The sequence below is a fragment of the Oncorhynchus mykiss genome, chromosome 7 (genome assembly GCF_057628025.1).
Source record: "Oncorhynchus mykiss isolate SJ-2025 chromosome 7, ASM5762802v1, whole genome shotgun sequence".
Lineage (NCBI taxonomy): Eukaryota > Metazoa > Chordata > Actinopteri > Salmoniformes > Salmonidae > Oncorhynchus > Oncorhynchus mykiss.
The window spans coordinates 45,326,773-45,342,557 of record NC_143028.1 but is presented as its reverse complement, the minus strand read 5'-3'; the positions used below and the strand labels follow the sequence as shown (position 1 = coordinate 45,342,557).

Sequence of the window (15,785 nt, the reverse complement as noted above, 5' to 3'; positions counted from 1 at the left end):
ACATGAAGTAATCCACAGCCCCATAGGTTGCTTTACCTGAAGCCAAAGACTTCAGAGTAGTTCTCTCCCTCTCCGGTCGTCAAGGTGAGGTACTCCTGCGGCCTGTCAGTCTGCATTCCTGCACAGTAGACCTGAGGAGGAAGAGGAGGTGGAGAAGGAGGAAGGAGTGAGGAACGAGCCCAGAAATTAAAATCAAAACCTCTTCAGGACGACACACGCTATTTCTAAACCTGACCAGGGTTGGCTTGGTTCTCAAATGGACAGCCAGATAGATAGCCAGACAGAGAGCGAGACAGCCAGACAGCCAGACAGATAGCCAGACAGAGTGCGAGACAGCCAGACAGCCAGACAGAGAGCGAGACAGCCAGATAGAGAGCGATACAGCCAGACAGACAGCCAGACAGACAGATAGAGAGCCAGACAGCCAGATAGAGAGCGAGACAGCCAGACAGAGAGCGAGACAGCCAGACAGACAGCCAGACAGCCAGACAGAGAGCGAGACAGCCAGACAGAGAGCGAGACAACCAGACAGAGAGTGAGACAGCCAGACAGAGAGCGAGACAGCCAGACAGCCAGACAGAGAGCGAGAGAGACAGCCAGACAGCCAGACAGAGAGCGAGAGAGACAGCCAGACAGCCAGAGAGCGAGAGAGACAGCCAGACAGCCAGACAGAGAGCGAGACAGCCAGACAGAGAGCGAGACAGCCAGATAGAGAGCGAGACAGCCAAACAGCCAGACAGAGAGCAAGAGAGACAGCCAGACAGCCAGACAGAGAGCGAGAGAGACAGCCAGACAGCCAGACAGAGAGCGAGAGAGACAGCCAGACAGCCAGACAGAGAGCGAGAGAGACAGCCAGACAGCCAGACAGAGAGCGAGAGAGACAGCCAGACAGCCAGACAGAGAGTGAGTGAGACAGCCAGACAGACAGAGAGCGAGACAGCCAGACAGAGAGCGAGACAGCCAGATAGAGAGTGAGACAGCCAGACAGCCAGACAGAGAGCGAGACAGCAAGATAGCCAGATAGAGAGCGAGAGAGACAGCCAGACAGAGAGCGAGAGAGACAGCCAGACAGAGAGCGAGACAGCCAGACAGAGAGCGAGAGACAGCCAGACAGCCAGACAGAGAGCGAGAGAGACAGCCAGACAGAGAGCGAGAGAGACAGCCAGCCAGCCAGCCAGCCAGCCAGCCAGCCAGACAGACAGACAGACAGACAGACAGACAGACAGACAGACAGACAGACAGACAGACAGACATGTAAAGCCATGTATGATCACTGGCCAACAGGTTTTTATTGACTGACATTGGCATAGATACTCTCTCTATTAATTTACCATTTACATTAGCAAAATAAGTCAGTAATCACTATATAAAATGTTATAAAACGTTGCATAGTGCACTTAATAAGAAAGATGATACCATGGTCTTACTTTGAGTGCTTTTCCTTGTACGTTGAGAAACTGTTCACCATCAGGCTGGACGCCAGACAGACTCTGGACGTCACTGCAGCTAGTGGGCAGATGGCCTAAGAGAGAGAACAAAGGACATATTTAGGAGAGGTATAGCTATGGTATAGAGGTTTATCACACATATACAGTATAACAGGAGTTATGGAGTCTGTGGAGGCTGAGGCTACTGTATGTCTACTCACAGGCAGGGCTGCTGCAGACTTTGCTGGCTTCTGGTTTAGTTTCTGAGGGACAACTGTCACTGCCTTGTCCCTCAGTAGACACACACTGCACTGTCCTCTCCATCACCCCACCTCCACAGCTTACTGAACACTGAGGGGGAGAGAAGAGCAGGTGTAAGGGAGCCTGCCAGGATGAAAAAAGCACTGAACACTGATAATACATAGAGACCGGATGCCACTCACAGGTCCCCAGACTCCAACTCTCCACTCGTGTGTTGGAGGACAGGGGCTTTGGCTACACGGCATGTAGCTCTCAGGGGGGGTCCCAGGGCAGTTGGACAAAGACTGATGCCCATACTCATAGTTATCATTCCCAGCATGCACCTCACTGCAGGAGACTAGGCGTCTGTGGTATCCCTGTCCACAGCTGGCCGAGCACTGCCACAGGAGAGAGAAAATTCGATACGATAACGACACTGCAATCAAGCACGATCAGATAGAACAGTAATGTTAGATAACATTATTAAAGTGACATGATTGCATTTTGAAACAGGCCCATTCATTGACTCTCACCTCTGTCCAGTCCCCTGTGATCCAGATGAACTCACAGACGTGGGTATTACAGCTCTCAGAGTCATCTGGCCTTCTCTGATCCACACAGAACATCTCATGGACCTCCTCCCCTGTCTGGTCCATACACAGCACCGCTCGACGCCGGTGGCCCGACCCACACGACTTACTACACTGGAATGGAAGCGGGAACATCACAAACAACGGGAAAATCAAAGTTAATGTCGTCAAAAACAACCCCAAGATCCTTCCCATAGCCTTTATCTGAGTCTTCAGAGTTGAAAAGACTGAAGGGGTGGGTTTGTTTTCAGCACCAGCAAAAGGTTGGTTCCAAATGTCAAGGTGATTTATGTACAGATGTATTTTATGTTTGTTCTAAGACCCTTACCTACATCTGATATGGATATCAGAACAGGAGATAGGAGGTGGAAAACATGACTGAGCCTGACCACTAACGGTAATACTACAACACTAGGATTTGCACAATTTCAACACGTTTTGACTTTCTGCAAGACTTCTTACAGTATGTGACCTTGCTGATCTGACACAGTCTTGGACAAGTATGCTGGATGAAGAGTGAAATTTGACTAAATAACATGATGGCAGTGTGCTATGGACTTAACAGCAGCTGTGATGTGTTTATAGTCCGGACTGACTGAAGCTGAGTGAAGTCTCAGGCCGTCACCCTGGTTCTCCACGTCCAGATGTATGTAGTAACTCAAGTGTTGTGACGCTGTGTTATGGTGGTAATCCAAGCTACAAGCTTTTTTGGAAGGGCTTAGAGAGGCCTTGCCTTGCGTCAGAAACACCTCAGCTCTTACGAATGCACTCCAGCTGGTCTTCATCTACCTTATGTGTCCAAAGCTGTCAAACAACTAAAATACCTGGAATTGTTGTTGTGAGCTGAGCAGCCATGGTGTGACTTAGTGGAATGTAGCCTGCCATAGCAGGCTGTTGAGTTTGGGCTAATGTAAAAACATTCTAAACGTGGTATTATAAAATGATATACTTCAACAGCTCAAAGTAGCCTATACTTACAAATACCTATACTGGACAGAAGGACAGAGTAACATAGCCTAGCTCGTATAATGATATAGTACAACTCCTAGTTATTAGAATGAGTGGCATAGCCTATGTTATTACACGATATGGTGAGAAAAATGAAGAACAGATTTCCACTAAACCCTTTCCTCAAGCTCTCAAGTTAACTGGCCATATTGGCTGGTCCAGAAACTAGGCCCTACCCATAGCCCACTTAAGCACTAGGCCTAAAAAATGACAGGATATGGCGGAAATGAACATGTGTCTAGCTGTCAGAGCACATGTTTGAGCTATTGCTTGCTGTAGGCCCCCTACCTATACCATTCTTTTAAATCTGGATGAAGCATATTGAGGTATAGCAGTGGCTAAACAGACTAGAAAGGCACAAGAAATTCCCGCATCTGGAACTTTAGCTGAGGCAACATGACCTAGTCTTGAAACCCCTACCCTAGGCAACAGTGACTGCTTAGGGTCGAGTTTTCGAGACTGAACTTGACCCGCCAAACGTCCCACAGGAGCAGGAGGTGAACTGCCATAATTACCTCCAGCTGTTTGCAGCGTGAGGGGGTGCCGAGCTCCCTCAACTAATTAGGCTACACTCTCCTCTGAGTGCAGTGATTTCATGCTGCTTGTTGACCTAGATTTAAGGCTTCCTGAACAAAAATACTAACCCCAACCAACATAGCCTGAAAGCAGTGTTTGATAACTTGCCGATCATGGGACTATCTTACCTAAAGAAAATGAGTTGATGAGATCAGATTGGGTTGAGGTACTATGTTCAATAAAACATTTCTTGAGAAGTTGAAACAAAGTGTGCCTCTGAAGCTCGTGTCCAGTATGTTTTCAGCTCTATGGGCCTACTGTATTTGTAAAGGAGTTGAATCGTGCAGGGGGAATATGAGAGAAAGGGAGTCATCTGATTTTTATCACAGGCACTGCTCTCATATGGATGAAATTTTGTGCCTTTAGTGTCAAGCAAACCTTTTGAATTTGAGAACAAAATTCTTATTACAGCAAACAAAAATACTGATATTGAAAGCAAAACATTAACCCAAAAATATTGAGTGTAAAAATAATAATATTACAAAGGAAATCTTTTTGAAAGGCAAGACAATGGAATTGTAAATGAACGCAAAAAAACATTTTCAGTGAAGCGCTTCCCTCTTTGCCTGCAATTTTGTCTATATTTGTTTAAGTTACTCTGCCATTTTCTTTCTCTGCCTTTTTTTGCATTTGAAAAGTTTTGGCATATAATTTTGTGTAGGTTGGTTTAGAGGGAGGCATAGATGATGTGTATCTATTGGTCAACCTGTTTTGGAGTGAAAGATCAACCTCATTTTTTAAAATCCCAGCTAAAGTTAGCAGCTTAAAACAAAGGCCAGTACAGCTATGTTCGATAGCTACCTAGCTAGCTGGCAATGCTGAGAAGCAAAAGTGTTTTCTGCTAACTAGCGAGCTAGTGCATGAAAAAGCTTGATTGTTTTTTATTTATTTCCATTTTGGATAAAAAGGGCTCAATGGCTACTAGCTAGTCACTGGGACTGACTAGCCTAACTAGATAGCATTAACTTCACATTAATGAGGACATCGGGAAACACACTTATTTTGTGTCTTGTAATTTCACATTTAGAAAATGTATTGAAACAATTTGCAAGCTAGCTAACTAGCATAATTGAATCATTTCTATCACAGCCAGCAAGCAAGATATGATGCACTGAAGTTACTCTAGTGGTATGTGGCTGTTCAAGAACAAGGGCACTACTAGGGGACTTCAGTGCTGTGTGGCCTTGGGGTTTCAAGAGCTAGGGCACTACTGTCTGAAAGCTTTTAAATAAGAGTACACTGTACAGTGTGCATGTACTATAGACAATTTTGTTAAGCATTTGTTTATTATTTTGCGGCCTGGCTCTCACACTGGCTGTGTGTGTGTGTGTGTGTGTGTGTGTGTGTGTGTGTGTGTGTGTGTGTGTGTGTGTGTGTGTGTGTGTCTGTCTGTCTGTCTGTCTGTCTGTCTGTCTGTCTGTCTGTCTGTCTGTCTGTCTGTCTGTCTGTCTGTCTGTCTGTCTGTCTGTCTGTCTGTCTGTCTGTCTGTCTGTCTGTCTGTCTGTCTGCCTGACTGTCTGTTAGTAGTTCCAGATGTGGCTGGATAACAGCGGAGGGCATTTTCTCCATGTAGGAGCTAATCCTCATGGAGTTCATCTATACCTGCTGATAATATTTAGCCTATATTAGGTAAGCCTGCTACTACTTGGATAGATAGTAGGTAGAGGTTGCAAGCATAGGGGTAGATCACGTATATAGTATTTTACTCTATGGTTGCAAGTCATTACAAGTCTTTATTTGGCACTGATTCTACTCATAGGCAGTACCAATTTGGTTTGACCTAAAAGTAAAGTTACATCCTGATAAAAACAGAAATACCTTATTTACATAGGTATCAGACCCTTTGCTATGAGACTCGAAATTGAGCTCAGGTGCATCCTGTTTCCATTGATCCTCCTTCTACAACTTAAGATGTTTCTACAACTCCACCTGTGGTAAATTAAATTGATTGGACATGATTTGGAAAGGCACACACCTGTCTATATAAGGTCTCACAGTTGACAGTGCATGTCAGAGCAAAAACCAAGCCATGAGGTTGAAGGAATTGTCCGTAGAGCTCAGAGACAGGATTGTGTCGAGGCACAGATCTGGGGAAGGGTACCAAAAAATGTCTGTAGCATTGAAGGTCCCCAAGACCACAGTGGCCTCCATCATTCTTAAATGGAAGAAGTTTGAAACAACCAAGACTCTTCCTAGAGCTGGTTGTCTGGTCAAACTGAGCAATCGGGGGAGAAGGGCCTTGGTCAGGGAGGTGACCAAGAACCAGCTGATCACTCTGACAGAGTTCCAAAGTTCCTCTGTGGAGATGGGAGAACAATCCAGAAGGACAACCATCTCTGCAGCACTCCACCAATCAGACATTTATGGTAGAGTGGCCAGATGGAAGCCACTCCTCAGTAAAAGGCACATAACAGCCCACTTGGAGTTTGCCAACGGGCACATAAAGGACTCTCAGACCATGAGAAACAAGATTCTCTGGTCTGATTAAACCAAGATTGAACTCTTTGGCCTGAATGCCAAGCGTCATGTCTGTAGGAAACCTAGCACTATCCCTACAGTGAAGCATGGTGGTGGCAGCATCATGCTGTGGGGATGTTTTTCAGAGGCAGGGACTGGGACACTAGTCAGGATCAAGGGAAAGGTGAACAGACCAAAGTACAGAGAGATCCTTGATGAAAACCTGCTCCAGAGCGGTCAGGACCTCAGACTGGGGTGAAGGGTCACCTTCCAACAGGACAACGACACTGGAGAGACCTTAAAATAGCTGTGCAGCAATGCTCCCCAGAAGTCCACGACATCTGTACTTCCGAGAGGAGCCGAAGCCACCCAAGATCTCTCGGGAATCATTGGGGATGGGCGACTCGTTCACTCTGGAGCCTACGCAACTGGGCAGAGCTAGATTATCGCCTAAGGAACGTTTAACGTAGGCTGAGCTTGACTCTGGGTCTGATGAGAGTTTTATGGACGCTACTCTGGTATCTAGCCTAGGTATCTCCTCACAACTCCTCTCCGTTCCCATGGACACCAGAGCACTGGACGGACCCTCCATTGGCAGAGTCACGCACAGCAGAGTTCCAACTAACCTGCGGGTATCAGGCAATCACGGTAAGTCCATACAGCTTCTCCCTCTGGATTTTCATGGCTCCTGAGGCACAACTCCCTTATTGAGTGGAACACTGGTTCTATCCTGGGTTGGAGCCCATTCTTCCACTCACATTGCCTTAAGGCGGCACAGCCTTAAGCCACAGCCTTTTCCGCGGCACAGCCTTTTCCGTGCTCCTGTTTTACCTAGTCTCTGTTTTTCCAGTCCACCCGGTTCTGACTCTTTGCCTGCCCTGACACTGTACCCGCCTGCCTGACCATTCAGCCTGCCCTGACCATGAGCCTGCCTGCCGCCCAGTACCTTTTGGACTCTGACCCGGTTTATGAACTTCTGCTTGTCCTCGACATGCCTCTTGCCTGCCCCTTGTTTTTCAATAAATATCATACACTCGAACCATCTGCCTCCAGTTTCTGCATCTGGGTCTCGCCCTGTGTCGTAATAAGGCCAAGGACTAGATAAAGTGTATTTTTACCTGGAGTTTTTCCTTATTGTAGGCTACTACGTTTACAACTTTAAGTCTTGAAATCTTTGTTGTTTACTAAACTACTCACTCTGTTTAGTACATGGCGTCACATGTCAATCCTTAAAGAGATGGGTTGGGGTAAGGCTTAAGAGGCTGTGAACGATGCTGAACCGGTGTAGACAAAGAGCTCTCCAGTAGGTGTACCAAAACATTCAAGGGCCATTTTCTCAAAAGTGTGGTTACAAGTTCATCAACTTTCAAAGAAGAATTACTTTCCCATTGTTCCTCAACTGCTGTGTATGATATACCATTCTCTATCACAGAGTCTCTACTTTTATTCAATGTAAAAAAAACACAATTTCAAGTGTTGCTACATAATAAGGCAGTGGTCACAAATGAGGATGAACCAATTGACCAATAGAGACACATCATCTATGCCTCCCTCTAAACCCCATGTACAGGGAATGAATCTGGCAAAACTTGGCAAAAGCAAAAAAAGGAAGAGAAAGCAAATGGCAGGGTAAGTTAACCAAATATTTTTTTTTTTTTAAATGCAAGCAAAGAGGGAAGTTATCATTGAAAATGTTTAGCTGAATTTCTTTCTTTTTTTTTTGCATGAATTATTTTACAATTAATTTGTTCTTGCCTTTCAAAATGATTTCCTTGATATGTTTATTTTGCTCTCAATACTTTTGGTTAATGTTTTGTTTTCCAAATCAGTATTTTTGTTTGCGATACTAAGAATGTTGTTCTCCAATTAAAAAGGTTTGCTTGCCATTAAAGGCACAAAAGTAATTCGATACACACGAGCCTTTGCGCGCTCTGGAGCTCCCTCAGCCCCCTCCTGACAGCGAATGTCTCTGGGACGAGCGTGAGGTCCCACTCTGTCTGTCAGCTGCGCTGCAACTCGCTTGAAACAGCAGTGCGCGAAATATCCACGCGCCAACTGAGTGGACACGCCGACGCGCACGCTGCTTGTTTATTTCGGAGAACATGCAAATGGTGTTATCCGGAGAGACGTCAAGGCTGCACTTACCGATTGCCACTCTCCCTTGCTCCACCGGTACGGAGACGGGCAGTCAGTGACCCGGCAGGTCTGGCTGGAGGCCGGACGGGAGGATGGGGGGCATTCAGTCTCCTCCGGGCTGCGCCGGTTTCCAACCTCACAGAAAACTTCCCGCTCTTGAATTCCATTGCCACATGACGCTGAGCACTGAAACAGAACAGGGCAGAAGGTAAGATGTATTAAAATCGATTCTCTACACGTCTGATATTTACTTGATTGTGATGTCATTCCTCTCCACCTATTTTTTTCTTCAATTATCACCAAGTTCTTTGAGAACAAGTTGACTGTAAAAATGAAATCAACGTGTGATATTTTTGTTATATATTAACATTTATTTTTCGGAATATGAATTGACTATAAAAAGCACAGGAAGCAGAATATCATTGAATCATGTATTATTGAATGCAATTCAAACAAAACTGATTAGAGGCACTGTTGTTTTTATCTCTGCAATTGATATAACCTCAAAGGATCATATATGACAATACAAGTCTAGCCAACTACTTCCTACATTAAAATTATACACTTGTTGAAACCAAATATGGAAATGATGTACTCTTTAACATACAGGTGTAGGATCTTCATTTTATTTTGTAGTGTATTTTGATGTTTAAAAAGACTTCTGAAGTTGATAGTTTGATAGCATGATTATTGTCCTGCTGTAGCAAACTGGCTCAGATTAAGATGCTACATCTGTAGAGTTTCGTTGTTCATTTCTATGTTTATTTACCCTCATTTTAGACCTGTGTGGAATTGAATTCAGGAACCACATACAGGTGGTTGCACTATTCAAGGCTACGCTACACCCACCTTCCTTACCTTCCACAGCAAAGATGTCAGTCACACACACTGGTTTAACTTACCGGGGGTTTAACCCGGGTTAGTTGGCATAAGTCTTTAGGTCTTCAATAAGGTTATGTCCCTGCACGAGACTACACTAACAAGCAAAGCACTTCGGGTTACATGTGCCTGTGAAACTAATGTTTTGAAAGACACAGGTAGAAACATAGTTAAATGGCATAAATGGTTTGTCATTTTGTTTGTTGACTCACACCAGACCCCTCTATGGTTTATATGTAATACAACTTGACTTAGAATTACATGCTGGCTTCAGGTTGAAGGACACTGCTCATTATTAAGTCTTTGACTGCTGTACCACTACAATTTTAATTCAATATCATTCACTACAATTTTAATTCAATATCATTCACTACAATTTTAATTCAATATCATTCACTACAATTTTAATTCAATATCATTCACTACAATTTTAATTCAATATCATTCACTATAATTTTAATTCAATATCATTCACTACAATTTGCCTCAATATCAACAGCAATACTTCTAAGTAAAGCTAACACATCATAATCATTGCATAACCTGATATTGTATTATTCCAAAAAGTATGGGTCTAGAGCTTTGATCCAAACGATCTAACCACCGGACGTTGCGGGCAAGAAAAATGTAAGCTTGAATCAGGGTTGTGTTTGCAGAATTTTAAATCTTAAAAAGTGGGGCAGAGTGTAACCACAGTGAAAACCCTCCAGACGGATGGGGTTCTTTACACACGTGTGCTCCCGGCTCCTCTGTGTTAATAAATAGCAGATTTCAACCCTCTGTGAAGAGGGAGAGAGAGGGAGGGAGAGAGGAGAGGGAGTGTCCACTAGACAGTCAAGTTTGAACCCCTGCCTTGAGGACATTGTATTTTGAATGTATAATGTCTTGAAGATTTAACCCAGTTTTTTATCTTAAAAAGTGCAAGAAATGTGAAACATTTAATCTATTTAATCTACAGCTGCACACAACAGAAATACATCTGGAGGAAAATCCCAACATGTAAGTAGAAAGAATGATAATGGTTGGTGGGAACACTCTTAGAAAGGTGCTACCTAGAACCAAAATGTTTTCTCTGGCTGTCCCCATAGGAGAACCCTTTGAAGAACCCCGTTTAGTTCCAGGTAGAACCCTTTTGGTTCCAGGTAAAACCATTTTAGGTGTCATGTAGAACCCTTTCTAGCGAGGGTTCTACATGGAACTCAAAATAGTTGTAACTGGAACCAAAAAGGGCTCTACCTGAAACCAGAAGGGGTTCTCCTATAGGCACAGCCACAGAACCCCTATGGAACCATTTTTTCTAAGAATGTAATGTTCACTACTACCTTGTTTTCCTCACATTTGTGCATGTTCAGCATGCCTATCTAGGTCTTTTAAAAATACTGTATTAGAAACATAAAATTACATTAATAAGGCACATCTAATCATGTTTATATGTTTAATGTGTATGCTTATCATCTTAAAATAAAAATATCCACTTTCAAATGAAACAGTGGGGAGCAGGTCTCGAACCCTCGACCTTCTAGCCCGAGGTCCGGCGCTCTATCGACTGTGCTGCAAAAGCATGCTCCAGCGGCAGAGTCGATTTCCACGCTTATAAACCCAGGGTCGTTACAATACTGTTAATCCTGATACTGTTTGTGCTTACATTTGAATTGGTTTTGTGCACCAACATTAATGGCAAACAGTGCATTTTCCTAAGGGAGCTTTTATGTTGTAAAGGCACATGAAGATCATTATTACACATGCCTTAATTGATTATAAAGTGTCTTAATTGATTATGTGTTTTTGAGTGAGTATTTGTGTGTGAGTTTGTCTATCTGTTAATGTGTATATTATTGTGTGTGTGTGTGTCTGTGTGTGTGAGTGAGTTTGTCTATCTGTTCATGTGTATATTATTGTGTGTGTGTGTGAGTTTGTCTATCTGTTAATGTGTATATTATTGTGTGTGTGTGTGTGTGAGTTTGTCTATCTGTTAATGTGTATATTATTGTGTGTGTGAGTTTGTCTATCTGTTAATGTGTATATTATTGTGTGTGTGTGTGAGAGTTTATCTGTTAACGTGTATATTGTTGTGTGTGTGTGTGAGTTTGTTTATCTGTTAACGTGTATATTGTTGTGTGTGTGTGTGAGTTTGTCTATCTGTTAATGTGTATATTATTGTGTGTGTGTGTGTCTGTGTGTGTGAGTGAGTTTGTCTATCTGTTCATGTGTATATTATTGTGTGTGTGTGTGAGTTTGTCTATCTGTTAATGTGTATATTATTGTGTGTGTGTGTGTGTGAGTTTGTCTATCTGTTAATGTGTATATTATTGTGTGTGTGAGTTTGTCTATCTGTTAATGTGTATATTATTGTGTGTGTGTGTGAGTTTGTCTATCTGTTAATGTGTATATTATTGTGTGTGTGTGTGTGTGTACATGTTATTACCACCCAATCGACTGTACATGCTCTTAAAGTTTAGAGGACTGTGTGTGTGTGTGTGTGTGTGTGTGTGGATCAGTAAACACATCCAGATGTCCATACCCTCCTGAGGCCCACAGAGCGAGAGGTGAGAAATCACCTTGTTAAATTAGTTGCATGTTAACCATTAAAAGCCCCAAGCATTCCATCTTTTTATGCTACCTATCCTCTCTGTATTTCAACAATGTGTATTACTTTCATTCTCAAAACAAGAAAAACTAAATGTGATTAGTGAAAAAGCTTTCATCTGATTTATTTTATATTAGGGTCACCTGCTTGAAGAAGGAATATTTCCAGTGTGAAATGCCATAATTGTAGTATTTAAAGGTAGACTCAGCTAAATGACATTGCCACGAGCAGCACCGGAGATATTGAGATGAGCGAGATGCAACACTTCACTCTCACACAGTATCCGGACAAGTGCATGGGTTCCCTTCACGCTGTTCACAGCGTGGTAGCCAGGGCACCAAAACAGGGGAGAAGTTTAGCCTCACGCATCAACGCTCTTAGTTGTTGTGGAAATGTACCCACAACGGTGTTTACTTTCTGCATCTACATCATATCGCTGAGTCTGTCTTTAAGACTATATTTCGATTGACTAATGATTTCTTGAACATCATATTTCATAATCACATTCAAAATAAAGCTGATTGTTTATGAAGGAACTACTCGCTAAGGCTTAAAGGCTAATACCACTCAATAACAGTCCAAATACAGAATGTGTCACAGTATGATGCGTTTTGCATGACACTTTCTGTATTTTGAAAGTTCTATGTCTTCAACATTAGATTGCTTACATGTAAAACATGTTGGGACTATCAACAGTGGACTAAGATAGTGTTTGAGCGGTGTTTTCCTTGAACAAGTGGGTAGGATTTCAGTTGTTAACATGTGGAGTGTTTTTTACATTTTTTATCTGCCAATTATTTGATGTAATTTTGTGTGTGCATTTTTTAAATTTTTGTAAAATGGTCCATGGCTACCATAGACTGTCTGTTTAATAATTACGGTACAGTACATTCAGGGAAATCATTTGTTACCTGGTTATATTAATACGATTGCAATAGAGCTGTTTGACATAGACAACAAGTCCTCTGAGGTATGGAGGGCAGATGTGTATCTCTTCTGGGCCCCTGATCAGTGGAGAGAGAGGAAGAGAAAGAGACAGAGAGGAATAGAGGGCGAAAAAGCACCAGGGTCTCCAGCTGGGGAGGTGCATGTTGGGAATGTGTCTGGCCTGCTGTGGTAAGTGGATTGTCTCGCTGGCCAACCTGGACTCAGGGGTAGCCATAACATAGTAAACGAAAATCTGTGACTAGTATTTTAAAAATGTAACCTTTATTTAACTAGGCAAGTCAGTTAATAACAAATTATTATTTATAATGATGGCCTAGGAATAGTGGGTTAACTACCTTATTCAGGGGCAGAACGACAGATTTTTGATGATTTGTTACATTTGGTATAGTATGTATTATTTTGTGGATGTAAAATAAATAAATAAAAGCTAGGTGGCTAACGTTAGCTAGGCTAGGGGTTAGAGGTTAGGGTTAGGAGTTAGGTTAAAGGGTTAAGGTTAGTGTTAGGGGAAGGGTTAGGTAACATGCTAAGTAGTTGCAAAGTAGCTAAAAAGTAGTAAGCAGTTGCAAAGTTGCTAATTATCTAAAATGCAAAAGTGTTCCGTGATGAGATTCGAACATGCAACCTTTGGGTTGCTAGACGTTCGCGTTATATGTCGGCCCATCCACCCCGACCAACCACACTCCTTTTGTTTTTGCATTAAGTAACCTTCTGTCTTTGGGCTCCCCGGTGACATGCATCTCAGTGCTAGGTGCGTCACACAGACCCTGGTTAGATTCCAGGCTGTATCACAACTGGCCGTGATTGGTATGCCCATAGGGCGGCGCACAATTGGCTCAGCGTCATCCCGGGTTAGGATTTGGCCATGGTAGGCCATCATTGTAAATAAGAATTTGTTCTTAACTGACTTGCCTAGTAAAATAAAGATGAAATAAAGATTAAAATGTAACATGCTAATTTGAGTGTCATGGATTTTCATTTTCTATGTTACTTCTAGTCTATGAGACCAGATTGCTCTGGGTGGGTAGAGAAAGAGGAGCCTCTGACACATGTTTCCAATTGGGGAGGTATAGGATAGGAGAGCGGGCGCGCGGGAGGGAAGGAGCGTGGAGTGGGGAGCTTCATGCTGGCTAAAGTCTACCTCAGCCAAGCCCAGATGAAAGTGGAGGCATGGCTATCCCTCCCTCCCACTGCCCCAGATAGCAGCCCAGAATGGGATCCTCTCAAACCGCCAGAGTGGTGAGCTACAACCCAGAAGACAGGCCACATTTTGAGGTGCCACAGAACACATATTACTGAACAGTAGTGCATGTTAGAAAAAATGCCAACTCAGACACATACCTCACAGTGCACCAGTGAATCAGCAAGTTAATGAGCATTAAAGGGAAAAATAATGAGTGCTGAACTGAGAGCATGATTGGTGGTTGTAGCATGTAGTGTTTATTTCAGGTTTAAAGAGTACCTCTCCCCAGCTCCCTGCCTTCCATTTGGGGCAGCGGCGCCCCCGGCAGCTCCTCTCCTTGCTGGGTTGGGTCAGGTGTTTACAGTTGTCCTCTGGAACAGGTCGACCGGATCGGGTCACACAGCTCACCTTACGGTTCTTCGATCCTTTACCACAGGCGGAAGAACACTGCAACAGGAGGTCAAGAGGAGGTCCAATGTAATAAATTGTTTATAGATAGGGGGTGTACAGAGATCAAATACCAGAACAATGTCAAATACTAGATGACAGATGAGTATAGTATAGAACACTTTTATCATTCACTTGAATAGTTTTTCAGTCTACTTCTTCTTGAGAACAATATCACATGTAGATGGCTTCAGAGTACACAACAGGTTAGTGACATTTTCATTAGCGAATACGGTATGTAACATGAGGTGGGACATAAGATCATGTGAATAGGTTTGACATATTTAGCACATATTTAGCACTTTGACACGACTTTAGATACTAATGCACTGCCTTTTACACACAAAACAGTCTCTACAGTACAGCATTTTAGATTTTAGTGAATGCAAGCTGAGAGTACAGAAATGTGCGACGGAAGAGGAGGCCCCTCTGTTAAACGGATGAAGTCCACAGAAGGTAGAGTCATGAGAGCCAAGCAGCACACAGTCACCAGCCACGTTCACATCCAGGTTCATTGAGCTGGCCCAGGTCTAACTCTGTCTGACAGGCAGGCACCCCACACACCAGCACCCCCCAGCACAGTCAGGCGCTCCCAGGCCTGTGAGTTCAGTGGGGCTGTTGGGTTGGGTAATCAAAGCGTCTCAGAGTGTGAGGACAGATAGGATGCGACAGGCCCTGGGTTGAACGAGTGCGTCCCAGCATGACGGCACTGCGCTGCCCAGCGAGGGATCGCGCCGGACAGGAACCCACAACGACCTTTCACCTCATTAAGGGGGGGGGGGGGGGGGGGGGGGGGGGGCTAAATGTCACCAGAGCCCATAGGACAACGAATGGCTCAATAAGGAGGATGTTACCCCCCCGGAAATGACTGTAGAGAGGTGAGTGCCTTGTGAATGTATCTGCTTATTATACATCATAGGCATTTCATTTTATATTAACAAATTCAAACAAAAGCACAAAATGACAAGGAATGACAAATATAATGTTACTAAAGTCATTTAATTTAAGGGATTGATACGGTTTTACATGTTTAACCACAGACACCAATTTCATATAATAAACTTGATTGAAAATGAAACCTTTCATTGAATGTTAGTTTGTTCCATTAACAAATGGAAAATGAAGCCAAAACAACAACAATGTGTGATTACTTGCTGTAATGAGTTTCAATGCACATAAGGGAGAACATTTAAATGTGAGTACCGTACTGTATGTGTTTTTTTTAACATTTAGGCAATCTGACTTAGTCGCCCAGATGTTCCCCACATGCACACATCTGGGAGAGGCTGTTATTGGGGCCCAGCAGT

General features: G+C 43.4%; 1 protein-coding gene and 1 long non-coding RNA gene across 2 annotated transcripts in view; one reads left to right on the top strand and one right to left on the bottom strand.

Annotated features, from left to right (window-relative positions):
* Positions 1-15,785, bottom strand: part of LOC110527969 (A disintegrin and metalloproteinase with thrombospondin motifs 9) — a 68,573-nt gene that overhangs the window by 7,204 nt on the left and 45,584 nt on the right. Inside the window, exons 29-35 of the mRNA XM_021609619.3 lie at positions 14,311-14,478; positions 8,444-8,620; positions 2,201-2,371; positions 1,871-2,065; positions 1,649-1,778; positions 1,428-1,522; positions 37-131 (exon numbers count right to left, since the gene is read on the bottom strand). Coding sequence (XP_021465294.3) covers positions 37-131; positions 1,428-1,522; positions 1,649-1,778; positions 1,871-2,065; positions 2,201-2,371; positions 8,444-8,620; positions 14,311-14,478 — 1,031 coding nt within the window. The remainder of the gene's footprint in view (positions 1-36; positions 132-1,427; positions 1,523-1,648; positions 1,779-1,870; positions 2,066-2,200; positions 2,372-8,443; positions 8,621-14,310; positions 14,479-15,785) is intronic.
* On the top strand, positions 8,281-11,482 carry LOC118965294 (uncharacterized). The gene is made up of 3 exons (XR_005052597.2): positions 8,281-8,642; positions 10,272-10,312; positions 10,804-11,482. It is a non-coding gene; the product is annotated as an uncharacterized LOC118965294 (long non-coding RNA).